General features: G+C 30.9%; 1 protein-coding gene across 1 annotated transcript in view; it reads left to right on the forward strand.

The window, feature by feature from the left end:
• Window positions 1-6,421: 6,421 nt before the first annotated feature.
• LOC129938565 (protein SYS1 homolog) overlaps window positions 6,422-18,245 on the forward strand; it is a 58,635-nt gene continuing 46,811 nt past the window's right edge. The window contains exons 1-3 of the mRNA XM_056046201.1: window positions 6,422-6,595; window positions 9,187-9,449; window positions 9,509-9,630. Coding sequence (XP_055902176.1) covers window positions 9,285-9,449; window positions 9,509-9,630 — 287 coding nt within the window. The 5' untranslated portion in view covers window positions 6,422-6,595; window positions 9,187-9,284. The remainder of the gene's footprint in view (window positions 6,596-9,186; window positions 9,450-9,508; window positions 9,631-18,245) is intronic.

Consider the following 18,245-nt stretch of genomic DNA (forward strand, 5'->3'; position numbering starts at 1 on the left):
TCAGATAGTTTTTTCGTCGTCATTATCTCAAGAACCAGTAAAGATATCGACTTCAAATAAACCTAGTTGTACAGATAATAATGCAGAAAGAGGCAGAAAGAACTTTCAGAATAAATTGCTTAACCCACAATATCTCACCAACCAAAAACGCTAGCAACTTGAATTTAATTTGATATCATGCATACATTAACAAGTTTTTTATAAATCAAAAAAAAAACTGAAAAGAAATATTTGTCATCTCGAAAAAAGTGATCTATCTCCAACGAGAGGGGTTTGTTCGTAGACTACTACATTAACATGTGGTGTTGAAGCGAGCTTGAAGCGAGCCTAAATTCTTTATATACCTGAATCGAGTTGAAATGAGCTTGATTTGGAGTCGAACCAAAATTTTGTAAAGAAAAACTTGTGTGGGGGAGTTGGTTTTACAGATAATGCGTTATGGTCTGTTTATTAAAATGTTTGTGTACAAAAAATACAGTTTTTTTAATCAAATTTTAAACAAATTGCACATTTAGTAGTTAGCATATTCTTATATGGTTCTGACCTACTCAGTTTTTCATTGTTTTATACTAATCAAATTAACTCACTTGCACTTCATAAGAAACATCGAAACAACATTTTAGAAAGTGCTGTCAAACTCAATCATTTTTAAATCTTCTGGTGAGCTTTATTGGTAGTATTCATACTGCGGATATTGTTATTGCTATTCGTGTAAAATCCTTTATACTATTGATATATTTTCCAACAAAACACGGGTATTGTTGTCAACATTCAATTAAATTTTGAAAAAAAAAATCAAATTGACAGTTTTTCTTTTTACAAAATATGAGAACCTAAACAAAACATTGAGTTGGTACAAATTAAGGCTTAAGTAATTTTCGACTCAAATATCTTTTCAAAATTTTAAGATTGTGGCTTTAAACTTATTTTATTTTATAAAAAATATTGGTATTTTGATGAAACTTGGATTGACTTTTTTTAAATAAAAACATGTTGCAGTTAATTTAACCGCAACAAAAATCAGCATTGGATATTTTGTTTTTACTAGTTGTGGCTGCAATCGGCAAAGTTGAGGGCAACCATGGTCTCATCAGCCACAGGTGTACGTAGCCTTTATTTTGCGAAAGCAACAAAGGCAGGTGGACGAGTTCTTTGACAAGGTTAAAAATTTCGGCGGATGAGCCGAAGAAGTATGAGGTCAGGTGGACCCTTATTTAAACAACAACAACATATTTCTATTTTAACGTTAAATTATTAACGTAGGTTTTCTTAATCACTTATGTACAAAGGTCGTTTTCAACGCTGCTTTTTTATTTTAATTTAACGTAATAGTTTGTACGAAATTTTATTTTCCTCGAAAAATAAAAATGGTTGAAAATGGGTCTTAACTCGACCATTACGTTTCGGCATGTTTTGGAAACTCATACAACAACTTGTCAAAACCGTGTTTGTGTGTATGAAAGTAAAGTTAAGCTGAGAGTCAATTGTTCATTTGTACTGCGTGTTATAAGTCAGGTTTGTTCTTCTCTCTATGAGCATTTATATTTAAATAATATTTTTTTTCGACCGATATTTTGTCTTCTTAAGTTTTTGTTTATCTCTTCCTTTTTTGTGTGAGAGTATTGTGTTTGTTGGAAATGAAATGCAACCAGCTTAATAAAACTTAAATTTCTTATAGAACAATGTATGATTAAATAAGTACTACAATGATGTTACAAGTTAGAGCGACTATTAGCAAGTGAGTTTTACTGAGTGTTAGACACTCTCATTACATTATATAATATTAATATAGTAGTAGTATTTACAAAAAAATAGTAGTATATCTATAAATAGAAGTATTTATGTAAGAAGCAAATATATATATATATATGTAACTGTACAATAAACACATTCTCTTTACACCACAGAGAGACAGTTTTATCGCTAGCGACTTCTAATATTCGAGTGACTTGTTTATTTGCGTGATAGCTTTCATCAGATTGTTTTCTATTTTTTTTTGAGTGAGACTTAGTTTTTAAATTAGCAAAGAATTGAGTATAGTTAGTTCGAGTAGCTTCTACTCTAAACGTCGAACTTGTCGAGTTGTAGAAGCTAAGTAAGGTCAATGATTCTCGAGAATCTTCTCAAGATGAGTACTGAAACTAAAGGACTTTCTTATGCTTCTACCTTCCCAGAATCATCACCCCTTAACACATAAACAAACCAAAGCTTATATCACCAACTCCCATCCCACCTTCCACGTTGTAATGGCAAAAAAGCTAGACAGTGCTAATCTCTCTGATGCCCCTTCTCACTCTAGGTAACCTAGCTGAATTATTGTTACTGAATACCAATCAGAATGATGTTCTTAACATCAACTGACTCCTCACTCTATCTCTTCTTCTCCAACCACTTCTTATCTTTATTGAGCTGGACCTTAGGTGTTAAACGACTCGTGCCGATGATATCTGGCAACCTTCGGATTAACTAGCCTTATCTGTATATGCAAATCTCTGTCCAGACGAACCTCTCTTACTCTTACAACGCTTGCGACCAAAAATCAAAAATAACAAAAAAGAAAAAACATGAGACCGGTATCTTTTCAAGACCGGGCGGCAGTTTGGCGTCAAAGCCTGTTGCCGTATCTCCTGCTGCCAACACAGAGAAGGGAGTAGTGGCAATCCATGGACTACTCTGCTGTTGGTTGCATCGAAAGTAGGAAGGTAGCGATACCCAATTCCAGTAGTGGCAGCGTTGTGAATAATGGCCCTACCACTACTAACGATAGTACATCGAGAAATGGAAGGGGAAACTCTCAAAAAGCCTATATATACAAAAGCGGCAAGCTGTGAAAATCCTAAAGGCCTCTGGTGCATCATGGGGGGCTGAAAGGACACCGCAGGAAACCACTCGCTTCGAATGGAATTAAAGTGTTCTTCCTGCAGCAAGAACCAATAAAGACTCTACGTCTAAACGCGAAAGGTCTTCTGGGGGGGCTTTACCGACACCATGGCATGATGCTCTACTTTCAGGACACATAGGCGTTAAGAAAACTTTGTCTAGGACAGCAGAAAAATATTACATGGACATTTTAAATTCCATGGTTCTTCCTCCGCCTATTTATCAGCTTCCAAGAGTTATGATGCAAGCTGACCATAAAAATGACTCTAGCAGCTGCAACTAAAGCAAACTACTGGTAGAACATTTTCACAATGACAGGAACAATATCCACAAATGTTGGTATATTATAGACTTTGACAATAAAAGCTGATTTCAATAAATATATAATTCCTTTTGCATCACCAAAACTAAGTGCATTCTGAACATATCTTACTGGACTATTAAAGAAGGCCATCAACTCAGGAATGCCCTACAAACTACTCTTATGATGTTCCAAAAACTAAGAACCCTCAACCTTCACCTGCCGGAAATGTCCAAAAACAATTCAATCGGAAATTTTGGATTTGTGACATGGTCCGATTAAGATTTTTTAATTTGCTTGCAAAAGAATGTCACCAAAGACTGGGCACTTTCAAGCACTATTCCGGAAATAGTATAACTCAAATGCTACAATTTTATTGTGCGTTCATTGACCAAAAAGACCATAATAGCAAGACTACTTCAAAGTTAGTTTTACATAAACCACAAACTTATATTTTTTTTAGCAACAAATAAAAACTAAGCGGCATTGCAACAAATCCTGCAATTAAGATAATTCGAAATCGATTTGAATCTGTCGCTCTGTAGATTCGACCACATGCTTTAAATCGCATCCATTTATTATCCAGGTTTGGCGTTTTTTTTAATATTAAATATATTAAATTAAAAATATTTAATTCACTTTGGTTTTCCCAAATTTGATCTGTCCAGGTCAATTATTATAGCAGATTAGCCTTTTCTTATTTTTTGTTGCGTATTTAGCAAATAATAAGAAAAAAACAAATAATTTGTTTTAAGTAGATTTTTTTATTGAAGCATAGGTATATTCAATTTAACAAAATTAAAACCTTAATATTTTTAATCCTGTTCTTCTTATGTTCTTGTTCATCACGTATCAAATCAAATCAAATGGGGTGGCGCAACAGTCCGTTGTGAACCAGGGCCTAGTGACTTACAACTCTCAACCATTCCTGTGTGCGAGTACTGTTGTCAGGAGTGGAAGGGACCTTCAATTTAAGGCCAAATCCGAACGGCTAGTTTGAGAAAGCACTTTTTAATGACAAGAATTACTTTTGAAGGATTTGTCAATTCCTCGAAAGAGGCAGTACCCGCGAAAATTATTTTTTTTTTTAAATTAAGGTGGCACAAGAGTCCTTGCGTGACAGTCCAACGCACTAACCATCATGCTACGGGTACTACCACGTATGTACGTATTGTACGGTCAACAGAATTAGTCAGAAATTCGTTCTTTTCCACTTGGGCTGATAACAATAGTCGAAAAAATTATACTTCTTTTTTCTATCCTGAATTTTCTATTATATCAGGTTTTTAAATTCTTAAGATAACCTTTACAAGTATATAACAAGAACTTGATGTTATAACCATAATATTACAAATTGTTAATTGGATATAGTAAACATTTGCAAATACAATATTGAAGACAGATATTGTAGGTTTGGATAATCATCAGATATTTTTTTCCAAAAAAAAACTACTTAATGAATTTAGAAAGCATTTAAAAGCCTTTCGAATTAAAAATAAAATATCTCAAAAACTTAAATTGATAGAGTAGTTTTGGAGTCGGATTTGATTTGAAAATGTTGATGGCATCGACAGCAATATATCATTAATGAATTGGAAGGCATTTTAATTAAAGAAGAGGCCTACAATTAAAAGGAGGACAAATTAAGATAGTTCAATACACAAATATAATTATCAAAGAATTTTCCAAAAATTGTACAGGGAATATATTCAAAGCAATTAGCCAATTCTTGGTGGTATTTAGATTTAGACTAAATCAACCATTGCTCACATCATGAGGAATTGCTTGTACACACCTCAATCTTTCGCCTGTCTATCGATGGTTCGTTTGCATTGCACAGATGGTGGCACATGACGTGCCTGTGCTATTGTTATCAAATACTTCAATTTATTCAGCTTGTTTTTGATCAAATTGGCTTGGTAATGAATGGCTAGGGAAAATGACAAATAAAGCGATCGATCAACTTCATGGCTTTATTTTCTACATATATTTTATACCCTGCTCGACAAATAAAGCATGTCAGACCGGTTTCATCGCAAAGCTTTTCAGTCTTATGCAATATTGATCCCTTATCTGTAATCCACCCTTCTCTATTCTACAGTAAAGTCGGTTTAAAAATGAGAACATAGGAACCCACATGAATAGGAACAAAGTCTTGTCCACAAATGTAATTTTAACTAAAAAAAACCAATACAATACTCATATAATTTGAGTTTAAAATTAATGTGACGAATGCTCTTGAATTTGTACCTGATGATTTTTCGCTCCAGATTAAATATTTTGTCGTTACTGGCTTCCTTCTACTTCTTCTATTGCAACATCCTACTTGGTTTCTTCTTTACCTAAGGAATACATTAAGCGCAAATTCATTATAGGTTTTATGAAAATAAATTAATATTTTTTATTTAACTTCTTTTAGCTTCATTTGCATTACTTTGAATGAAATTTGTTGTGATTACATTTTCGTCAAATTGTCAAAATACTCACCTCGCTGTAAATCTGTTATAACTGGGCTTAACTTAAATTGGGCCACGTTCGCATTGCAGACCTAGCGTTTGCGTATACTTTCTGTATATGTTTTTTTTTTTCTGTTTTTAGCGAAATTTCTCATAAAAATCATAGAATTTGTGTGCAATAGCAATCAAATATTATTTTTAGCTGAGTTTTCATTGAAAATAAGTTCTGCAATTTATGTATTGCATTCAAATATTGCATTAGTCGTTCAATTTTTGAATTCAACTGATCTGTTTTCGAACGGCTGAGTTCAACTCACATTGTTTTCCCCTTAATTGTGCATTCTGAGCCCAAAAGGTCATAACAACTAAATAGAATCTGGACTTTTCCATAAGAAATGCACAGGCAACTGAAATACTAAGGCGGAGCAATATCCTCTAAAGTGTAGTGCAGTTTGTAGCAGAGAGAAAAAAACGAATTATTTTTTTCTCTCTGGTTTGTAGGTCGAAAGAGAGCGAACCCCATAAGTGGGTTGGGGTTCTCCTCCTAGATATATTTCTCTATGGTGGCAGTCGATTTAAAAACTTGATTTCTAACATCAAATATTAGCACGTTTTTATGGTTCAATAGATTCATGTATTAGTTTTGCGCTCAAACATCACTCACACAATGAACTAAGGAATAAATCAGCTGTTCGCTTTATTTTTGTTTCGAGGATTTATACCTTCTCATATGGTTTTTTTATTAACCTTCACAGCTTATCGGCGTTGTTTACAAACCGAAATGACAGATATTTTTTTAAAGAGTGCTGCTAACTAATGTGTGGTTTGTGATTGTGAGTTGTGAGAAAAATACAGAGTATTGAAATATAAACAAACATTGTTTACTATATTATTTTAAAAACACTAAATAATCAGTGTTTTTGCTTAATATTAACGACGGCATCTTTAGAATCCTTAGGTGAGGATTCTTAACATTTAAACGCAAATATTGTGTTAAGTAAACGAGTATGAACAGCAAAATTTGACTTGTGGAACTTGGTGCAACATTAGAAAAATAAAGACTTTTTTAACCTTGACACTTATAGAACTTCTTCAAAACTAGGGCTTTACGCATTTTTTATTTGATATGTGCAGTGATACCTAAGCAAAGGATTTGACACTTATGCTGCTTGAAATATTTCAATAAAACAAAGGACAGTTGAGACATATTCTGTAATTGGACACTTTCTTTACTGAATTGAATAAGTGAATCGGAAAAAAGTCAAAGCTGCGCGATAGCAGAAATTTGCCCAAAAAGTTGTAACTGGCAATACAAAATTTAAAGGAGTTCAGAGTTTTAAGATTTTCAAAAATTTGATTTAGATGTCAGGCAACAATATTTATATTTAAGTACTATACAGGTTTTGAAAGCCAGAAGTCCGTTCAGTAGTCCAAAATTAAAACTGAACTATTTATGTCAATTGCTTTTGAAAAATTAACGAGCAAATTCAAAATTAAACAAAATTAAGACTGAGTTTATGCAAACCTGCAGTACCCGTGGCATGATCATTAGGACGGACTGTCATGCCAGAGGTCTTGGGTTCGATCCCTGCCTATGCCATCTAAAGTTTTTTCACGGGTACTGCCTCTTGCGAAGAATTGACAAATTCTTCAAGAGTAATTCTTGTCATGAAAAAGTGCTTTCTCGAATTTACCGTTCGGATTCGGCTTAAAAATGTAAGTCCCTTTCATCCCTGACAACAGTACTCGCACACAGAAATGGTTGAGAGTTGTAAGTCACTAGGCCCAAATTCTCAACGGACTGTTGCTGCACCCAATTAATTTAATGCAAATGTTGTAAAATTGTGGAATTAAATTTTGAATTTACTATAATTATTTTATAGTACCTAATTTAAATTTTTAACCGAATACTGAAACTGTAAAAAAAAAACTACTTTTCTAACACAGATTTAATTTAATCGGTTCAATAATGTTTTATTTAAACAACGAGAAGCCGATGTTATAAACACAAAAGATAGGAATAGACACACAATCTATCAGAAATCAAAAGCAAGCGATCGAGATACGATTGTGGAAACGCATTGCAGCGTAAAAGTGCAGCACTGCATTCTTAGAATATTGCTCACCAAACGATCACAAGAATGAGAGTCAGTTTTGATAACGTCCAAAAAGGCCATGATATGCCGTTAAGGTGGCACATCGTTAATACCTCGACAAACTCCACAAAATTGCTCCTTTTCTTCATAACATAATCGATATTTAAATCACAAATGGACAGTAGAAAATACCGAATTATGGATAACAAAAACTGAAAATAAAATTATAAATAATAAAGTAAAAATTACGTATTTCTAAATAAAACCGCAATAAAAAAAAAAACTGAATGAACTTTATTGTCTTGATGCAGTTCAAACGCCCAAACCTATCTATTTTGCAGTACTAGAAAACACCCAACGTTAGCTTATTACCAATTTGCGTACTAACAAATGGTATAATAACCCTGTCCTAGCTCGTTGCTCTCACTTCCAAGTTGATAGGACTATGTTCTAGTACTTGTGTGAAGAAATGAGTTGATACCAATTTGAGTACTAATTCTAGGACTAGTATTGATTATAACGTTGGAAGAAATTGGCCGTTAATAAAGCAAATGTATGGAAAACGCCTGCAGAAATTAATTTGTTTTTTAATTAATAATGTGTATATTATAAATACATATACCTCGTACAGATCATGCATTAATATACATGCACATTCTGCTAAAAATATTAATTAATGGAAGGTACACTTATAGTATGGTCTGAGCTGTTCTTTCTGTAAATTAAATTTAATAACATTGTTTAGTCGACCAATAGTTGTACACAGCTACAGCAAAAAAAAAAAAAGAATTCAATATCAACCTGCACTTTTATAGCTTTTTTAAAAGACATGAAAATATTTAACACTTAAAAAAAGTAGGAAATGCATTCAATGCATCAACAATAGAACGAACAAGCCTTATTTACTAAATAACGAATTAACTATCAAAACTAATAATAATAAATACAAATAATAATAACAATAATGATAATGATAATGATAATGATAATAATAATGATAATGATAATGATAATGATAATGATAATGATAATGATAATGATAATGATAATGATAATGATAATGATAATGATAATGATAATGATAATGATAATGATAATGATAATGATAATGATAATGATAATGATAATGATAATGATAATGATAATGATAATGATAATGATAATGATAATGATAATGATAATGATAATGATAATGATAATGATAATGATAATGATAATGATAATGATAATGCTAATGATAATGATAATGATAATGATAATGATAATGATAATGATAATGATAATGATAATGATAATGATAATGATAATGATAATGATAATGATAATGATAATGATAAATATAATAATAATTATAATGACAGAACACACTTAATTAAAAAAAAATTATTAAGAAATTGTTAGTGCTAAAACGATTATTGCTTCTCTAATTTCATGTGCACATATGAATTAAAAGGTGGGAATTTGAATCAAGGCCTTAAAATTTGCTGTTAATGTTAAATAAGCAAACATTGTTATTGTAACCAAATCGATATTGGCTTGTAAAAGAAAGCAATGAAGTACGGACGATTCCGAATTGTGCAATGGGATTTTGTGTTACTTTCAGAACAGATTTTGTGTATTCAATTTTGTACCTACTCTTCGCTTGGAGCTGTTTTGTTGTTGATCAATTCCGTCTTTGATGAAAACGTACCAATATCTTCGATTTTTAAATATGATGTAAATATGTGCAGGAATAATTGATTTTAAAATTTAATTTATTTATTTTTCTACCCTAGGTTCTTTGGATCGCTAAATATAATGGCAGCATAATCTTTTTGGTCTTTCTGATAAATTCTGTTTTTGCAGCGGTACTGTTGTGGTTGGTTGTAAAGAAAGCAAAACTATGCCTTGATTTCAGGTAAGATTAAGAATGTTTTTTTATTATATTGAGCATAATAATTTAAAATAATGTTCAGTGTTTGAATTAATTTCCAAAGATATTAAGGTCTCTATTTATATTTAGCTTGTAGTGGCCATTAATGACATCGTTAATAATCTAATATTGTTTCTACTAGAACTAAAAGAGGTCGAAACCGGAGTTTTTTGTAGTTCCAAATTTACTCGGTTTTATCATGAGTCTATACTTCTGTTCTGATCTTTTTCCCTTTCTTTCAAATGCCGTATGTTATGTTTTTAGTCTACAATAATCTAGTCCTCTAAATTTTTTGTATGGTCATGTTTTCCGATTTTTCTCTTTCAGATTGTTTTTCGATTTTTCTCTATCGAGGGTCGTTTCCAAAAACATTTTCCTTTTTCCTTTTAAGTTCCAATTTTTTTAAATAACAACATGAAAAACTCAGCTGATATTTCAAATACAATTTACAATTGAGTCAAGTTGATAACTGCTGCAGAATGACAGTCTTTGTGTTTTTTGTGGTGAAAATGGATCTTACATTGATGGTAAACAACCAATTCAAGATGTTTGGTTTGCATTCCCATGATTAACTTGCAAGTCCTGCTTTTGTGGTTTTTGTAACAGTTACCTTGATAGGTTTGTTCCATTAAAACAAGGACAACACATCGAGTTCCTTATGTGCCACTCCTTTCCAACTTTACAAATAGCTTGGTATAGTCACTGCTTGACTCACAAACATTTTCGAATCATATGCCACTAGTTGTTTCGTTTTTTCGACGCCGTAGACGATCAAGGCATTTATACCTTTAACTTACCGCCAAAATTAATATGGAAGGAAAAATGTATACCTTTCAAACCCAGCAAATGCTGAAGGGAAAATTATTTTTTTTAAACGGCTTTATCATAAAAGCAAACCCTAATAATCAAAATTCAAAAACAGTCAACTACAAACAGCGAGAGTTTGATAACGAATGTAGCACAGCCAAAATCTTATAATTTACATTGCTAAGGGAAATAAATTCTTCACGTAATTTAAATGAAACACTTACCAGAAAGAAAAAGAACAATTTTTTTCGGTCAATAGCAGCAGGACTCTCAACTACATGCAAAGGTAGAAATTTTTGGTGCAAAATCAACCAATTAAAAGGTCAAAGCATGATTTGTGGGATTAGACTTATTGATAATGATCTTGCAAATTATTTTAAACTCCTCCTGAATCCTCAGGTAGAACCCAGTAGCTTTTTGTATGCAGAGCCATTTATTTGTAATGATTTCTTGGATCGAGAGATATCAATGATAATGAAATATGTACAAAAACACGCATCAATGTGTGTGGAATGGAAAGACTACGGCAGATTGGTTCGAGACAAAGTCAAGAGTTAAACAAGGATATCTGTTGAGCGCAGTATTGTTTGCAATCTTCAATCGAAGAAGTTGAAAATTTGCAACGTTTTTTCTATGAAAACTATTTAACTGCCGTCAAACACACCAAACTACGTCCTTACCCTTGAAGTCCCTTACCCAGGCTTCCAACTCTTTTCGTGTATACACTAAAACTTCATTTTGACTACATCTTTAAAATTCTCACTTACCCACCTAAAAGAATACCAAATTAGATTGGATAAAGGAATGGCGTAGTTGGGAGCAAGTATGTGGTGTAGAGCTTACAATTCAATGTGATAATCTTGATCCATTAAAAATTCAACTCTATAGATTGTTAGAAGAGATAGACGTATTTCAACGTAATGATAGTATACAAAGATCAATCTCATCAACCTATAGAATACTGTACTCAGAACTTACCCATGCCTTCGTTGATAATTATTGCAATGACAAATATAGGGTGCGAGCGTTATCCTTTATTTGTAGTACTAGGAGGGAAACACTTTATTTGATTGGATCACCTTACAGAAATTCCTAAGGTGAACTCTATGTAACCCTAATTCAAAAGAAGATTACTTTCACTTTTTCTCAATTTGTCCTGAAATTAGAATCCGATGTCTTGGAAAAACAACTTTGTCCTTGGAACAAACAAAAAACGTACTAAACTGTGAAAACTGGCTTAACCTATATCATTACCTCGAAGCAGCATCAGAATATAGAAACCTGATAATTCCGGAATACATTTAAATCTAAAAATTAGTAAATTTAAATTATGATTTAACACACTTATGAAAATGTCTCAAATGAGATTTAAAATTTTTAAATTCTATTAACATGTATAATTATAATAATTATATATGTATCTTAATTTTGTTTTGACTAAACTAAAAGTCCTACTTATTTTCTATAATTACACTTTTTCCGTTTTCGCTAAACTCAAAGCCCATGTACGCTTAATAATACGTGTGTATCTTATCTTTTTGTTTGACTAAACTAAAAGTCCTATTAATTTTATATACCTTAATTTCTGTTTGGCTTACTTAAAACATTAATTAAAATTAATTAATTAATTAATTAAAATTAAACATTAATTAAATTTCAATATTAAAATGTAAGACTATAATTTAATATCAAAATTTTTGCTTTTATATATTTATATTGTTTTTGGTTATATTAATTAAACCCCGAAAATACCTCTGAGTTATATTATTTAAACAAAAATATAATAAATATTAATTATTATTACATAAACACTTCAGTTTAAATAGCCGATCAGCAGACGGTAGTACCATAGCCTAATATTTTATTTTTATATGTTAAAAAAATAATAATATAATCTAGTCACTGCTTGCCTACAAAATTGCTTGAAAAAAAAAAAATATTTAAAATGTATTTGACAGTATTACCTTTGTATAAACTATAAACTTTAGTACTCTTATGAAACATTAATTTTGAGTTCATTGCTGGTTGATAGCTTGACGCTCAGAGTACTGAAATTTGTTGTAGAGATTACAGAAGTTAAAACAAAAACCAAGTTGAGTTCAAATTTGTTTTCACAATAAATACATTGTTGTCATATTTTGAATATTGTACATATGTAGTTGTGTGGATGTGCATAGTTATAAATTGGAAATAGATTTTTGTTGTTTTTGTCTTCATTTTTTGGAAAGAAACAATACGTTAAGTAGGGAAATTCAATTTTGAGTCAGTTATGTATGTAGGGAGGTAGGTACAAAGTTTTTTTCACGGGTACTGCCTCTTGCGAGGAATTTACAAATTCTCCAAGAGTAATTCTTGTCATGAAAAGTGCTTTTTCAAATTTGCCGTTCGGATTCGGCTTAAAACTGTAGGTCCTTTCCATCCCTTACAACAGTACTCGCAAACAGAAATTGTTGAGATTTGTCAGTCACTAGGCCCTAGTTCTCAAACGGACTGTTGCGCCACCCAATTTAATTTTTGTATTCGTATTTGGTATTTTAATGTAAGCAAAGTTATAAAGTATAATTGGAACATAGGTAGGTATATAGAAAAAACTGTAGGTTGACTTTTTCTAAAAATTTAAGAATAAGAAGAAATGTTATCAACAGTATCTGGTATTAAATAAATAAATTTGAAGACAATATTTAACGGTGCTCGAAATTTTAGAAGCAAACAAAAATGTACCAATAGTTAGTTAGTTTTTGTTTTGTTGAAAAAAGGTGTCAATGAGATTTTTTTTAATTTTACCTAATGTAAGAAACAATTAGTTTGAAGCCAGTGTCTTCATTTTGGCCAAGATATCAATTTAATTTGAAATCAATTTAATTTTTCCAAAAATGTATACATATGTTGAGAACGTTTTTCTAATTTGCATTAAGATATTCTGAACCGATAAAAATATCTTATTGTTGAAAGTTAATAATTATAACTAAAATAATAATAAAAATAATAATGCGACCTAAAATGATAACTTTAAATCCCGTCTGTCGATTTGTATTTTTTAAACCTTTTACAAAATATTCATAACAATATTTTTTGTAAGATAAATAATTTAAAGTCAATATTTTTCTTTCTTCTTAAATACTTAGTAAAAAAATATTTATAATTATTTTGTTTTTGTTTCTGTAGGTTTTCGTGTTTTTTAAAAAGTTGATTTTTTCTAAAAGATTAACCAAAAATTACCAACAATATTTTCCATATGATGAAATAGTTTGATTTCAAAATCTTTTTTTGGTTACCGAGATTTTTAGTCGAAAGCCAATTTTCACCAATTTTGCGTTTTAATTTTTGCAGATTTTAATTTTTCCAAACAAAATTGAATGTTTTTTTACCAACTTTTAGATGTTTTTTAGGTTTTTATTAAAAAAAATTGTCAATTCGATTTTTATCAAAATTATAACAGATGTTGAAAAGGTTTTTATATTATATTAATAGATTTGAAACGTTAATTATGTTTTTCAATTTGCCATTAGTTTAATGAAAGTGTCACTTTTGATGTTTTTGGGCCATTTATATTCTTGAAATTCGTGTTCAAAGCAAATTTACTTCTCTATTTTAAGATCTTAAAAGATTTTGTATTTAATAGGGAATCCATTTTGAAAGAAAAAACCACTTTAAGAATGTCTAATAATATTTATTTGCTTAAAAAAAATGGAATTGAAGACGAGTTTCAGAAATTTAAAGGCAATTGGCTTTTCTTCTTAAGAACTTGAATATTTGCTCTTTCTCTCAGATAACACCTTAAGAAAATAATGTAGGTATAGTATTACTAAACTTTTTCTAAATTAAAAAATTTTTGTTGATAGCAAAAAGCTTTTTGGTGAATATCGTTAAATTACTAAAACCATCTTTAGATAAAGTCTTTAATCATGCAACCTAACTTAAGGGGTATGAAATCCATTACGGTTATACTATAAGCCTTGGACTCAAGGGAATTTCTAAGAAAATGAAAAAAAAATATCTTCCTCACCCCTGAAACCCCCTGGATCCGACATTTGTCGTCTTTTCAAATATACTTACATAATAATACATAATAATAAACTTATACCTAGGAAAACAAAAACATTGTACCTCCTTCCTTTTTGTTTTGAAAATAGGTATGTACATATTTTGACGTATTTTTGTTGTATTCATTAGCAATCGGCTTACCGGCAACAGTTACAAAATTTATTATTTGCTCTATATATATATATATATATTGCTCTATACATACAATACATAAATAAATAAACAAAAAAATGTCTCTTTATTGTTTCCCTCCAACCATAGTTACTTTTGTGTACATTCTTCTCTGTTTTGTGTTGTCAAATTGTCTCCAAATGTCCCCAATTAAAATTCTGCACAAACTATGGAAATTTGGTTCATTGATGTTTGCCCAGTTGTCGCTTCGTTCGTTCCTCTTCATGATAGTACTATCAGAGAGAAAAAAACTAAACGAGAGAACCAACTTCGACGGTTGCTCTCTTTTTGCCTACAAGCTTCGATTTGCACATAAACTTGCATATGTATTAACTCCATATAAAAAAAATGTGGGGAACGAATCCTTATGCAAGAAGATGTGCATACTCCCCACATTAAAAAAAAATGGCGTCCACCTTCGAAAAATGGCGGATGCCATGCTGTTCAGAGGTGTTCAAAGAAAATTCAAAATTGTGGATGAACAATTTTTTGGTATTCTCATTGTGTTACTTTGGGAGTAATATCATTCGAATATGAAGTGAAATTAATTACTCTTGTTAGGTGCCAGAACAATGAAGATTTAGCAACAATTATAAATTACGCATTTAGAGAAATATTAGTTAGTTATTTGAAGCCAGATTTAATTATTAAGTAAATAAAATAAATTAGGTGGTTCAAAGGTGCAATGAGAATTATAACCTGGAAACATAAAACTCTGAAAGCACTACAACTATTATTTGTTTTATTATTAGCTGCGTTTATGCGTTTAATTTTCGCTCAGACCGTTGAAAAATGCAAACAAAAACTCAGATTTAGTTCAATTTTCAGAGTTCATCGACTTAATTTTGGCTGCGAGAGTTGGTGGAACATTGACAACGAGAGTTAAAGAATGTAAACATGGATCATTAAAATAAAACAACGCAGAAACATTGAAAACATTTTTATATACTCATCTCTTTTTTACATTCTTATTGTATTTGTGTGTACTCGTTGTTTATTTTCTTTATGTTACCGACATTTCCAAAATGCTGAAAATAAGTGATTTAAGTAGAGACTAAATAAAAACCGTAAACTTCTGTTGCCAATTTTCATCGCATAAGATTTGTGAGTTGGCGATAAGCTATGCTTTCCACTAAGCTAGTGTGCTGTTTTTAAAGGCTTAACTACATATGTAAGCCGAAAAGTACTTTTGTACAAAAGTAAAAGTATTTGTATTCTCGCTAGGTCAGTGGTTTTGTGAAGAGAACATACAAATTTGTTCTTCAACCAAAATTTAAGTCTTATGCACCATTTTTATATGTTTTCCAGTTCTAATATTTATTTATATCTTATCTTTCAGTTATATAGCGACAAGGAAAAATCTGTGAGGGAAAGTTCTAACTACAGTTTTTCTGAAAGTGCATTGTGGGTTATTCATAGATGTTTGCTAAACTTTTTAGGCTATCTTTATAAATAAATGCAAATCTAAGTTAAGGGCTAAACCTGAATAACTATAAACATAGAAAATGCTGTGTTCAAGTAATTATTATTGCATCCAAATTTCATAATTAATTTTGTTGGTTTATAAAACAGCTGAAAGACTAATTCATGACAAATAAATGTTACGTTAACACTAAGTTCCGGAAAATATCGATTGATACCGCAATTACAGAAGATATGGATATTTTATATTAATATTCCCGGTAAACTGTAGACCTTTATTATTTCCACCTATTATAATTAATTCGATGTTAAATAATTCAATGCAGTATATTGTAGATAAAACAGCAGTAAAGTTATTAGTTAAGGTATTACTATTGAAATAAACATAACATACATTTATAAAAAACATGTACTTGTTCATAACAAATAAAGTCTAGTCTAAAAAACCTTAGCCTTGTTATACATTCTTTCTGAACACATCTCTTCTGGTTTTGGTTGTTAATGCCATCTATCTGTAACTCAAAGAAAGAGAAAAGAAAAACAAATTCACCACAATCTTCCGTTTTAACGTTTACCGTAATTCATTCACAAACGAAAATTGTTTGCTAGAATTAATTTGTGAAAACCAGAGAGAGAAAGAAATATCAAATGTCTCGATTCTCTCTGCTCTTCGAGGTGAAAACATGTATACACCGATACGAATTCAACACGCTATAAAAAATGAGAGTAAGAGGTTCCAAAGGGACGGAGACGAGGAAATTTGGCTCTCTCATTTAGTTTTTTCTCTCTGGTACTATTCCATTTCATATACAAAGGTATTACCAGAGAGAAAAAAACTAAACGAGAAAATCAACTTCGACGGTTGCTCTCTTTTTGCTTACAAGCTGCGATTTGCACATAAACTTGCATATGTATTAACTCCATATAAAAAAAATGTGGGGAACGAATCCTTATGCAAGAAGATGTGCATGCATACTCCCCACATTAAAAAAAATGGCGTCCACCTTCGAAAAATGCCGGATGCCATGCTGTTCAGAGGTGTTCAAAGAAAATTCAAAATTGTGGATGAACAATTTTTTGGTATTCTCATTGTGTTACTTTGGGAGTAATATCATTCGAATATGAAGTGAAATTAATTACTCTTGTTAGGTGCCACAACAATGAAGATTTAGAAACAATTCTAAATTACGCATTTAGAGAAATATTATTTAGTTATTTGAAGCCAGTTTTAATCATTAAGTAAGTAAAATTGATTAGGTGGTGCAACGGTGCAATGAAAATTAGGACCTAGAAACATAAAACTCTGAAAGCACTACAACTATTATTTGTTTTATTATTAGCTGCGTTTATGCGTTTAATTTTCGCTCAGACCGTTGAAAAATGCAAACAAAAACTCAGATTTAGTTCAATTTTCAGAGTTCATCGACTTAATTTTGGCTGCGAGAGTTGCTGGAACATTGACAACGAGAGTTAAAGAATGTAAACATGGATCATTAAAATAAAACAACGCAGAAACATTGAAAACATTTTTATATACTCATCTCTTTTTTACATTCTTATTGTATTTGTGTGTACTCGTTTTTTATTTTCTTTATGTTACCGACATTTCCAAAATGCTGAAAATAAGTGATTTAAGTAGAGACTAAATAAAAACCGTAAACTTCTGTTGCCAATTTTCATCGCATAAGATTTGTGAGTTGGCGATAAGCTATGCTTTTCACTTTCCGAAAAGTACTTTTGTACAAAAGTAAAAGTATTTGTATTCTCGCTAGGTCAGTGGTTTTGTGAAGAGAATATACAAATTTGTTCTTCAACCAAAATTTAAGTCTTATGCATCATTTTTATATGTTTTCCAGTTCTATTATTTATTTATATCTTATCTTTCAATTATATAGCGACAAGGAAAAATCTGTGAGGGAAAGTTTTATAACTACAATTTTTCCGAAAGTGCATTGTGGGTTATTCATAGATGTTTACTAAACTTTTTAGGCTATTCATAAATAAATGCAAATCTAAGTTAAGGGCTAAACCTGAATAATTATAAATATAGAAAATGCTGTCTTCAAGTAGTTATTATTGCAGCCAAATTTCATAATTAATTTTTTTGGCGTATAAAACAGCTGTAAGACTAATTCATGACAAATAAATGTTACGTT

The sequence above is a fragment of the Eupeodes corollae genome, chromosome 1, assembly GCF_945859685.1.
Source record: "Eupeodes corollae chromosome 1, idEupCoro1.1, whole genome shotgun sequence".
In the NCBI taxonomy this organism is placed as follows: Eukaryota; Metazoa; Arthropoda; class Insecta; order Diptera; family Syrphidae; genus Eupeodes; species Eupeodes corollae.